The sequence below is a fragment of the Nilaparvata lugens genome, chromosome 1 (genome assembly GCF_014356525.2).
Source record: "Nilaparvata lugens isolate BPH chromosome 1, ASM1435652v1, whole genome shotgun sequence".
NCBI classification, from domain to species: domain Eukaryota; kingdom Metazoa; phylum Arthropoda; class Insecta; order Hemiptera; family Delphacidae; genus Nilaparvata; species Nilaparvata lugens.
In genome coordinates, this window is record NC_052504.1 from 83,570,501 (window position 1) to 83,583,826 (window position 13,326).

At 34.2% G+C, this 13,326-nt stretch overlaps 1 protein-coding gene across 1 annotated transcript; it reads left to right on the forward strand.

The window, feature by feature from the left end:
• Window positions 1-11,075: 11,075 nt before the first annotated feature.
• LOC120355012 lies at window positions 11,076-11,999 on the forward strand. The gene has a single exon (XM_039443269.1). The coding sequence runs from the start codon at window positions 11,076-11,078 to the stop codon at window positions 11,997-11,999; it is 924 nt and encodes a 307-aa protein (XP_039299203.1).
• The last annotated feature ends 1,327 nt before the right edge of the window (window positions 12,000-13,326 follow it).

Here is a 13,326-nt window from a genome sequence, read left to right on the forward strand (position 1 = left end):
AGCTAAAATATTTCTGAAAATAATTTTCAGCTGATAATTTCATTAGAATATTTTCTAATTTAAAACATAATAAATCAGCTGTTTTGGAACAGCTGTTATTAAAATCCATGTTTTATTTGCAATCAGCTACAACCTATGAGTTATTAGTTCTCTCCTCATAAAACAGCAAATTTTCATGGTGTAATGTACTACATAAGAATACATTTTATTCAACTTTTATTTGAATTTAGTTTACACAGCTTACATAATTCTTTCCAGAATTAAATTCTCTACAATTTAATTGCGAAAAATTATTTGTTTACTGGTCATTAAAGAAAGTTATTGGTCATCAAACGTAGAAGTCTGTGTTTTTCTACTTAAATTTTTTGCATATTTCAACTTTTTTCTCAAAAACTACTCACACTACAGCTTCCAGACTAGTTTTATTCAATTTTTCAGATATTTTTCCATATGAATCCAGCATAAGTTTTTCAAAACTAGTGCCCAAACAATTCAGCATCGGTGTATTTCACCAGAGGAACTGAATTCCGGGCGAAATCTTTCACTCTGTATAGCTCGCTAATGAAGCGTTTATGGATATATGTTTATATGAACTTTTTTTCTTATTTTTACCTCTAATATCACGTATTAAAATATTTTACCATAATTATGAATCACCCTGTATATTTGTGTGGTATATTGTCAGATAGACTTGTTTCACCCTTCAAGCTATCTGGCAATTCTGATGATGATCATGATGATGATACGGTTAGCGAATAACATGCTATCGCTCACTAAGCGAACTAAACATATTCAGATATTCACATAACCCATAGGGCATCTCTCCAACCGTCGCTAATTCACTTTGTTCAATATGAATATGAATTGTATCAATATGAATTGAAAATATTTTTTATTCCATTACTTCTCCAAGATATTATAATTGATAAGGGAAAGTAGATTTTGAAGCTCACTCACTTCAGTCAGTCATCCACTCATTCTCAACGTAGATTATGATGGTCATTGTAACGTGAAAATGAAAATTGAAAAATTATTTATTAGGCGGAGTTAGGACTTTTATGTCCTCTCTACCACTCAACTTCAATGTATGTTTTCTTGTTTTCACAGGAAACAGGACGTTCTTTTAATGTGCTCAATAATTATGATGGTTATAGATTGATTATTAATGATTCCACAGGTTTGACATTATGATTAATTAGGGGCTTATCGTTAAATTCGATTGTACTGGTTGAAATGCTAAGTCACTAAGTTGTTAGATATGAGGCGATAGTATCATGATGTCTATAAGAGCAACCACTCGTATTGAGTTAACGAATAATTACGTTATTTGGTCTGAGAGAATTTTATGGAGACGCAAGGAGTTACGAGCATCTTGAACTGTGGGTTAAATTGGGGGCGAAGGTTCGTTCCACGTCGAAGTTTGTTAGATTGGAAAACTTGCTGATGAAAAATGTGCTGGCTCGTTCGCTTTGCAAAGGCCATGACAGGTGCTACAAATAAGTGCACCGAGCAGTTTGCTCTCTGGTGAGAATTCAAAATGACTGAGTTACGGAAACATACTTCGAAGTTTTTTCCCTCACAGTTATCTTATCTTGAGCAACTGTGGAGGCTAAATGGAAGAAAATATAAAATGTAAAGTACAATTCTTGTAATGTACTTTACTGTAATGATCTGTAATGTAATGTATATGTATTGTACTGTAATGCACCTACTCTTGGAATAATATTCTTTCACTGTAACAACAATATTAAACATCAATTATTGCTTGAATTGAGCCCAATAAGATATATTTCTAATACAAAGCAAAGGTTTTTGAGTGATTATGTAAAAATAATCATACCATAATAGTAGTACAGTTTTCTCCAATTTTAATAATTAGCAGAGTTGGAATGCGTTCTATTCCCTATCTTAAACGTGTAAAGCGAACCGGAAGTTATAATAAGTACTTCCGGATTGTAATAGATTTTATTTCCACGTGTACACAGATTCGGAAGTTATAGAGATTAGAGTAGCTGACAGGATCGCTCCACATGCCTTAGAATCACTTAACCGGAACCCCCAGGGTGATCACAGAAAGAAAACCTGCAGACTCTTTTCGTCTGTCATCAATTTCAACATTTATCGTTATGGAACACAATAAAATTCCATAACCCTTCATTCCTACTTCTTGAGAATGACCTAATATTTTAGGAACGGTGGAAGCATTATTCTACCTTGCCATCCCCCACCCTCCAGGGTCTCAATGCTGAATTTATGAACCGGACTCTGACTTCGCGTCCAAGTGAGACTCCAGGTGGAAAAAACATTAACAATTCAAGAGCTCCATCAATTTCTGGCCAAAACGAAGTACTGAATGCTACACGCCTTATCACACATTCTCAAGTTCTCAGTCAAACCTGAGTTATAAATTTCAAATGATAAAAGGTTTGTGAAAACGATGATAAAAGCGTTGCATCATCGTGTACGTTTGCGAAGAATATTTTCGAAATCCATAGTTCTTAGCTTGCTGAAAATACTTCAGTAAATTGTTTATATGGTAACATCGTGGTTCAAATTATTGACATTAGTTCAATTATTGATTGACATTGCATCAATGATTAACATTAGTCTAATTATTGACATTAGTTCATCAACCTGGGGTAGGAAAATTCAATGGCACAATCGTTTTGCACTGATTTGTTTTATAAGCCGTGAAGGAGAAGAGAAAGGAAGTGGAACTTGAATCGATGAGCAACGCATTTCTATTGGATGAGAAGAGTTTTTGTAGAAAACTAGAAAAATTTGAGAATTTGTCAGAAAAATTTTGAACTACGAGTTCCAAACTTGAAAAATTGAACACAATGATAGAAGATTCAAATTAAATTGAACTATTCAACCCTACGGAATTACTGTTTAATTCGGCTAAATTGAGACACATCTCACTCACTCGACTTAGCAGAGGAAGAGAGAAAAACGAGAGTGACGCTGGACGATGTGACGATCGCTCTCAAATGAATATTGATAGTACAGTACTAGAAACAGTCTGGTGTCTTGACCACTGTCGTTCATGTGGTGTAGAAAGCCTCATTGAGAATCGTATCTATCTCTCTCTTTTCACTCTCTCATATCAACGGACTTGAAACTATCATACATTCATTTTCCCACCGGTTTTTTAAAGTGATCTCTATGAAGCCTTCATTATATTATAATTGATTCCATTAAACAATTTCAGAATAAAGTTGGTTCAAGTCCGATCTGATGTTTTGAAGTTTGGAAAGAGTCCAGAAATTAAGTTCAAATCAAGCTCCAGGTGAGTCTTTTCAGCCTATAGAGCTGTTATAGCCTATAGATCTAGTCAAGACTTGAGGAGAGTCCTATAATCGAAAGATACTGGTAGAAGAAAACACACACTTCACTTTATTGATCAGGATAGACATGAAATGTCCAGATTTCAGATTCAATAATGCATTCTTCTAAACGTTTTATGCAAATATAATATTGGTTCAACTGTTTGATCGTTTAACAAGACTGCTGTACACCATAATTTATCTATTTTGATGATTGATAATTATTAAATTAACTTATCCAATATTCTTTCTAACTTGAATAAGTATTCCTTCACACACTACAAGATTATTTATACACTATATTCCTGTATTGTTTATTCTGTAGAAATCATTCTACTCAATCCTTGTAGTCGTGCTTCATTCTTTAGAATTAATATTTGTATACCCCATAATTTATCTATTGTGATGATTGATAATCATTAAATTAACTCATCAAATATTCTTTTCAACTTAAATAGGTATTTCTTCACACACTAGAAGATTATTTATACACTATAATCCTGTATTGTATATTCTGTAGAAATCATTCTACTTAATCCTTGTAGTCGTGCTTCATTCTTTAGAATTAATATTTGTATAGTATTCAATTCAAAGTCTATGAGTGATCATGACTTTAGAATGATATTATTGATGACAAAATTGTCATTAGTCATGATGCTCATACCATCAAAATATCAAGAAGAGAGTTTAATGTGAGAGTGAGTATGTGCAATTGTGTATGTGAGTCTAATGATTACAAGTGGTCATTAATGAATATGATAGCAACTTTCAGTCCCGGTTTTCTCTGATTATTGAACGGTAGTTCGACCTTCTCATATAAAATACGACCTTCTATATTTTCAATCCTCAATCACGCGATTGTCTGAAACTGACACCTTGGTCAAACATGAAGTTTTTTCAAAAAGAGTATCGTTGATTGGGAAAATGATCATCATTCTTGAATAATCCAATTTATCTTTCAGTGATGAAGAATGTATTTGAGAACAAAAACCTATTTCACATTACTTTGATTTATGGTAATGTATAATGTTGTTGGGGCTGATGATTACGATTTTACGTTGCAACGATATTACGAGTGATATCTTTGAAGAAAATAATAGTATGTTATCTCCGATGATGATAATCCAGTAGACTCGAGAAACACTAATTTTAATTGGCTATTCCTAGAAACTTCCAATTCAAAATTTGATGATGTTTGTTGTCTTCATCATCTCGCTCTGTCATGTCATGAATTTCAGTAGAGAATCGTTCGCGATCGGTCACAAACTCAATCTACGAATGTAATTCAGTCGAGGAAGTGCAGCGTAGGTTTCAACGATGTTTGAAGTGTATTATTTGCATAGACTGCGAAGCCGTAGGTAGATTGGACGTGTTGACGCGTTTTCAGTTGCCATGGCAACGGGTAGCTGAGCTCGACGACCCACTAGCAGCTAAATAACTAACAACTGGAGATAGCACTGATTGTGGCAGCAGTCTCCCCTCTATTATTTTCAATCGTTTGTTAATACAAACCGTAATTATGTCCTTCCGTACATTTTAGCTAGTCCAACAAAATAAACTAATGATTGTTTGGAAATCATCATCAACTAATTTCCACTCAAAAAAAGAGACTCAGCTCAGACTACTGAGGTCAACTGAATAACACTAATTCTGCAGCACTACTGAGCTCAACTGAATAACACTAATTCTGCAGCACTACTGAGCTCAACTGAATAACACTAATTCTGCAGCACTACTGAGCTCAACTGAATAACACTAATTCTGGCAGCAATGTCTATTCTATAACTGGTCTAAGGTTAATTACAAACCGTAATATGTCTTTCCTTACATTTTCGCCAACCCAAAAAAAATTAAACTGCACCTAATGATTGTTTGGGAATCATCATCATCAACTTATAGGCACAACAAAAATGAAAGGAAACCCTTGTCTCGGGTACAGCACAAAGTAAAAGGGGTTCTCGTTTTCTGTGGGTACAGTTACTATATTTATTTCATTCGCTATCTGTATATTAATTACTCCATCTCCTCTATCTTCATTCAATATTTACTAGTCTATATCTACTGATTTATTAAGTATCATTTACCGCCTTATTCATTGATTTATACTATATTTATATCATACTAAAGATACATAACTGGGGTATAGTAAGTATAAACATGTTTGTAACTATAACTATGTTTGATATAGATAGATATCTTTCTTGATCCATGAACATCTATAGATCACGTTAAAGATTATTACCTGTAGTCTGGGGTATATCAGTGCTAGAGCTACTATACAGAATTATACTATAGCTACAGCTATCTATTTAAGAATATACTTTAATTTACTGTGATTATTACTAACCAGTGCTACCTCCAGTTGTTATTTAGCTCAATGGTGAAGCCTCTTATTGATTGCAAGTGCATTTTATTGGTCAAGTGGTATGATGGGTCAAGCGTCACTTGCCATTTTCAAAACAAAGTGGTTACTGGGACTGTCTCTAGTCGTCTGTGCTTCTGACTGACTTCCCATTCGATTCAATCACTTGAACTCTGCTGCAGAAGCTACAAGTGGCTTCACTCTGTCAACAGTCGAGAGGCCCACTCATCAATTTACGCCAGCTGTTAACTTAAATTATGTCCTCGATTTTTTACTTTCTCTCGTGCTCGAGCGATTTCCGTTTTTCGTGTTTCGAGCGAAGTTCAGTTTTCGAAACGATTTTCAAAGGATTTGCGCTCGTTGCGTTTTTGCATAATCGATGCGTTACAATCAGTGAAACTTGTCACATAGCCCCTTCCAGTCTCTACTCTGGATTAGGCTTTTGTCTGAAATTTCAATGCCAATTTTATTTTATTCACAATAAAAATACATTTATAGATAGAAAATATTCCAAAAACAAATTTGTGAATATTTTCTCCACATATACGGAAAATAAATTGTGTGGAATAAATTCATTTATTTATTCAATTTCCAACAGTACACATCACTTTTACAAAAATAGATATTCAATAGAGAAATTAGAGAATTTGAAGATAGTTCCTGTAACAACAAAACGTATTATTCTTCACCGAACAGTATGATCACCCTCATTCAGTTTCAGGGGATTTAAGACTCATCAACTTAAAAATATCAGTTTCAATATTAAGAATATCACTTAGCTTGGCACTCGATGTGTTGCACGATTTGAAATGATGACGTAAGAAAAGGATGATTAGAACTACAGAAGGAAAAGAGAAGATTGTAGGATAAAATGCCCAACAGAAAACCAGTCTTGTATTTTGTAACGAAAAAGTCGTTATGGAATTTCAACCTTTTTATCTTTTCCAATAACTATTCTACTTATCATTATTTAAATGCAATTGGAGAGCTGAGTTTGAAAACATAATCTAATTGGGAGGAAGATATAGACTGAATAAAGACAAATACAAATTTTTAGAGAAAACGTTTTTTTTCTCTTCTCAATATTATTACATTCCTCAACTGGGGCTCATATTCACCATTTCGGTTCAAACGGAGAGAGATCAGCTGTTCGTTTAAACCCGGAGTGAAACACATTATTATGATAAATTCAATCACTGTCTCATGTAAACGTAACAGATTAGCGTTAAACGTAGATGATGCATATGTCATACATAAGACATGCATACTCTTACCTTGTACATTCTCTATCTACCTTCAGACCTTTTGTATTGTAAACTAGTATACCATTAGAGCCTCATTGAAACCTTGAACATAAGAACTGAGAATTGAACATACAAATTTTCACCCCTCTCAATAGCATTTAACACTGAGGAAATATTCCTCTCAAGTTTTGCCGTTCTCTACACTTTGTTTTCTACACCTGTTCTCTACACTTCTTCTCTACACTTCTTCTCCAAACTTGCATACCATTAGATCCTCTTTGCGAACCTTGAATATTAAAACAAAGAATGGATCATACAAGATTCACTCCACTCAACAACCTTTAACACTGAGGAAATACTGTTCCCACTTTCGTCCACATGCTCGTGGATAAACATAGTAATTGATTTTGCCTCTTTCTCACAAGAACCACTTGATTCGAGTCAGTTGCTCACCAGGTGACTAATGTTTATTCAATGCGGCAGTGCGCTGCGCTGTGAAAGGGATGCTAAACATATGAGTTGGGCTCCGTTTGACAGAGATTGTGCGACAGGAAAGGGGCGGTCAAGACACGCGGTGATAAATTGTCTGTCACCAGTTGCCTGCTCATCAACGAATACCACTTGCCACTTGCCAAATTACTGCCGCGTCACTGGATAAACTCCGGCCTAATTATCGATTTGTGGCCTCTCAGGCATTAAACTGTACTTTAGTTGGGCTGAAGAGCCAGCGCTTGCAATTTGCAAAGGCCGTTAATCATGTGTTTCACAAGTAATCATCTATTCAAAGCTTCCAAGGGATTTCGTGATTGATTGATATCGATTATAAGTTTGGGAAAGAGGCTTGTTATTTATGAATATTTGAACTGTTGTACAAATATCAGAATAATTGGAACCGTTTTAGGCTTTAGCCTGTCGCACTATTCTAGGAGTATACTATCCTGTGATTTGACAAATTCAAATGAGTAAATAAGTAGTGAATAAGTGGTGTATGTAGTATTTATGAGTAATTTTATTTCAAACGAGTAGTTTAACACTAGCTAGTAAATGAACTCTGTTTAAGAGTATACTTTTTGAATCGTTCTATAGTTGAAGGTAATACTGATTATAATTTGGTTTGAAGTAGTGTATATAGTATTTACAAGGAACTATTCGAATGAGTAGTTTGACACTAGCTAGCAAAAGTGAAGTCTGTTCAAGAGGGGAACTTTTTTGAACTATAATTAATATTACTTAACGAAAATCCAAATTAAATGCTATAAATCACACCGAAGACATCTGCTACTGCAAATATTGACAACAGGGTGAACAGCTATATGGAAATTCGATGATAACTACTATTCAAAAAAGTAGCTTTTTTGAATTATTTTACTGATGAAGGTAATATTGATATATTTCACTGATCATGCTAGATTCACAAGAATAGAAAATTTGCTAGTGAATCTGTGATTCCTTTTGTGCATTATTGAAGGTGATTCTGTTGATAGATAACCATCATATTGACATAAGATGTCATGAAATTGTCACAACTATCTTTATTGAGAAATATGAAATTTTTGAATGGTAATGGAAAAAAATATGTTTGTACAAATTCTAGTTGGAGCATGATCTGAATATTAATTAACAGGAATAATTGATTCTCATCATAGCTCTAGGTTTATTTAAGACGGCTCGCTAGACGTAGTATGCACTACAATGATAGGAGAACGCTTCCACAATAGAGCCCACAATAGGGGTTCTTTGAGTTACTTATCGAGTATGATAAAAGAGACTGAATTATCGATTCATGATTATTTATAAACAGATTGATTAATACAAGAAAGTTATGAATGGTAAAAGTAAGTAAATGGCTTCGTATTCATATTTACTCATAATATACTCATGGTATATCGAATGATTAAATATAGGTGATTATATCACCCACCTATGATCATATCATAGATCATGTATACATGATCTAGTAAGGTTGCAATATATTAGCATAATATAATTATGATATATTATGAGTATATTACTGTTGTTGGCTATAATGTGGAATGATGAAGGAGAATAGTAAATAACATATTCTTTATCGATGCAAGGAAGTTTCAAATAACTCTGAATAAAACTGTAAGAAAAAGTGTAAATCTTAGTGTTCACTAAATAAGCCCGCTTTCTAGGACTGGATTTTTATTTGTTGGGATACAGATCGAAAAGAACTCAAGAGATTGATCACCTTCATGTTGCTATATCTCTCGGTTCCTTTCTATTTCGCTCGCTCTTTCTACGTGAAAATCGCCTCCACGATTGATTTCAAATGACCCCTCTTACTCAGCAGCTTAATTCCGTTGGAAAACGCTCTCCTCTCTGTTTTTCAGTCCGTTTTCCCATACATGTACCCCTACATAGTATTTAAGATTTATACATCGCGATTTATTCCTACAGCTTTTGTACACAAGCTGAACGAAGTGCATTTAATTCATTGCCATATAAATCCAATATCTGTTTGAAAATGGGTCTCTCTTTACCAACGTTGAATTTCAGTTTTTAGACATAAGAAGCATAATTTTCAAATCCTTTGGAAATATTAACATCATTTACCCATTCATATAATTCGTGTACTCCCAAATCATTACTGTGATATTTAATAATTCTCAGACGTTTATTCTTGGAAAATCTTTTTTCGAAACTGGAACAAAAAGGTTCCTATACTAATTTTTAATCGAGAGGCAATGAAGAGGATAAGGAACGAGTTTTAAAACAGAAAATCTCTCAGTATCAATTTATTGGGTTATCTGTTTTCCATGTATCCATAATAACAATAGGGTGATAATAGAGGTTCTTATAGTTGAAGTAATTGAAACATGATTTAATATTATTTGCTTATTATTCAAGACTGGAACTCGCTCTAAGGATGTTACTCACTTTCAGTTATTTAAGTTTGAGATACAACCGCAGAGAAGTTTATCTAGGAAATGAGTTAACCCACAGTGTACTTGTAGTTGTAAATCATCCAAAGACGTTAATAATATTTTATTTGAGAACATCTGACTATGACTATGACATCTGATAATGGAACTAATCGTCTTTCATTTTTACAGATTAAGGACGATACCAAAAAACAATCTGAAAAAGGTGAGTGAATACTGGATTTTATCGATGAATTTTCATGGAAGCGCTTGGTCTTCTTCTTCTTTCAAACAGGGATTAGGCTATTGCCTGTTCCGACTCACATTCAGCTTGTAATTAGAATAAAAAAATCTATAAATTAATACATCAATCTAATCTAATCTAATATCATCACTATCATCATAAGCATCACTACAATCTACTGTTTTTATTTTATAATAGATAATGATCATTGCCATCTTTTCCGTGGTCTGCCTATGTCTCTTTTGCCTACCGGTTTATACTTGAAAATTCTGAGAGGAAGCCTATCAGCTGACATTCGTTCCACATGCTCTTTCCATTGCTGACGATAAGATGCAACTCTCTCATTCTGGCAGAAGATATTCAGCTCTTTCCGAATATCCTCATTCGTGATGTGATCTCTTCTGTCACAGCCCTCTCAAATGCCTCTCAGTTCAAGCTGATCTCAAGATGAGAAATCTCATCTCAGCTGCCTGCACTTTACTCTCAAGTGGCTTTGATGTTACCCACGATTCACTACCATAGAGTAGTAGTGGAGCTGACATTGCCTTATAAAATTTCATTATCGTGGAAGCGCTTGGTTTAATTCTATATACTCCTGAACATAGACGAGTACATTTACACTCACTGAGTGATCCAGTTATATCTAGTCATATTATTTACTTGAGCCATATCAAATGATTTTTGAGATATAAGAGATGAACTACTCTAATATTATGCATTAATCTATACCTCTCTTAGATTCTCCCCCAAGTATAGAGACAGTACAACTCTAAGGCCCAGTAATGATTGAGAGCTCGACGAGAGCGGTCGTATCGGAGTGGTTGCTGAGTCAGCTGTGCAAAGTTTAAACGTTCCGTAACAAAATATTTCGTGCTAGTGAACCGTGCTGTAGTGAATATTTTATTTGAAGATTTAAAAATGTCTTGTTTTATTTGCTCTAAATCCGTTCGGAATTCAGGTGAGCTGATTTCATGTGTCGACTGTGAAGCGAATTTTCATATAGGATGTGTGAAAATGACCAAGGACGATGCGGACTACATAAAGAGAAACAAACAAATTTGGAGATGTAGCAGCTGTTCCTCTACACGTCGCAAAAGTATGGTGAGTGAATCGACAACAGGAAACAAGGACGTGACTCTCCAAGAACTCGCAGGAGTTCTTGAGGTAATTGCAGGAAATCAGACGTCGATGAAGGAGAATATTAAGAAAATGGAGTTGGAGCTTGGGAAATCAATTGAATCATGTCATCAGGCGATTAACGACATAAATAAGAAGTTTGATGAACAAAACAAGCAAATTAGCACATGCCTCATCAACATCGATAAGCTTTCAACAGAAGTAGCTAGCCTCAGGAAAGAAAATGCAGAACTGAAGGAACGCGTCGAGGATATGGAACAATACTCAAGATCGAACATGCTGGAAATAAATGGTATACCCAAAAAACAGGATGAAGATGTAACAGAAATCATTTGTAGAATGAGCGAAGCATTAGGACACAAAATAAAAGCAGATGCAATCGACATTTGTCACAGACTTAAACAACGAAATGAAAACCTACCTCCACCAATCGTTGTCAAGTTCGTTCGTAGAACAGACAAACAAGTAATATTGAATAAAAGGAAAGTTACGAGGCAGTTTTCTACAAAGCAGATGGGAGAAACAACGGACCATCCAGTCTATGTGAATGAAAGTCTAGCACCTACGCGAAGAAGGATTTTCACCATGGCGAGAGAGATCTTCAAAAGAGGCGACATCAAATACCTATGGATCAAGGAAGGGAAGATTCTAGCTAGGAAAGAAGACGGAACACCAGTTATTGAACTCAAGAACAGTGAACAAGTGAAAAAGTTGAGCGTGATAAGTGCATCTAAGCAGCCAGGTAACCAAGAAAATAACAGTGTCAGTACCGTAAATAAAAATGTCATCAGAGATAAGTAGCAGAGAAACACTAATTATTCATCAAAATATACGCAGTCTGCGAAGTAATTTCGATTTATTCTTAGTGCAAATGAGGAAATTAGAAAACAACCCGCTAATAATAGTCTTGACAGAAATATGGATACTAGAGAATGAAATAGACTTATATCATATAGAGGGCTATTCCGTACATGGTAATTTCAATCATAACTACAGAGCAGGAGGAACTTTGGTTTATATAAGCAGTGAGATAACGTTCAAAACAAAGACAATAGTTTTTATTTCAGCGGACTGTGTACATATATCTTGTTCATATAATAATTTTGAATTTCAGTTGTTGGCTGCTTACAGGTTGCAATCAAACTCACCCAAAATATTTCTTAACGAATTAACCTTGTACTTAGAAGAAATATTTAATATTAACGAAAACAATGAGGTCCCTTTCTTTTTCACGGGAGATATAAATATAGATCTTTTTCAGAACACCAGAATTATTGACGATTACAAATATTTAATGAATAGTTTTGGATTTGAATCACTCAATACTGATTACACTCATAGGTCCCGATTTTCCAACTCTTTAATAGATCATCTTTACTTAAAATCCGGCAAAAATAGAACAAAACTGAATAAAATTAATCTAATTCCAGAAATACTACATTTAGATATAACTGATCACAGTACAATCATACTTGAGGTTGAAGGATTGAAGAGATCCAACGAAGAAGCAGATACAAATTATAAAAAAATATGCCTAATCAATTACCGGAAGTTGAATAATATTTTATCATCGATTGATTGGGATAGAGAAATACCAGCAGTATCAGTTGATGAGGGATGGGAAAATTTCATTGACATTTTAAAAAGCGCTATCAAAGATTCACAAGAAAATCTTCTTTTAGAAAATAACTTGACACAGAAATATAGGTCGCCATGGATAAATAGTTATCTGATCAAGCAAATAAACTTAAGAAATGAGTTATACAAGAATGTTATCAAACAACCTAATAATGACGACTTAAAACAAATATACAATACATTCAAAAATAACTTACGTAATGAACTGAGAGAAAGAAAACAATATTATTATTCAAAACTGTTTAGAGAGAGCCAGGGAAACATTAGAAAGACGTGGAAAACAATTGACGCGTTAATAGGATTGAAAAAAAATAAAGAACCACTAAAACTGATTGTTGATGAGCAGGGAAATAGCATACATGATAGTAATAAAATTTCTAATTCGTTTAATTCTTATTTTCTAAATGTTGTGAATAAAATGAATGATGAATTAGAACAAACCACATTGCAAACCAGGGAAGAGTCTGCTAGAATATCAAAAATAAGGTTT

Coding starts and splice junctions, on each gene's coding strand:
- LOC120355012 (XM_039443269.1), top strand. CDS start 11,076: ATGACCAAGGACGATGCGGACTACATAAAGAGAAACAAACAAATTTGG.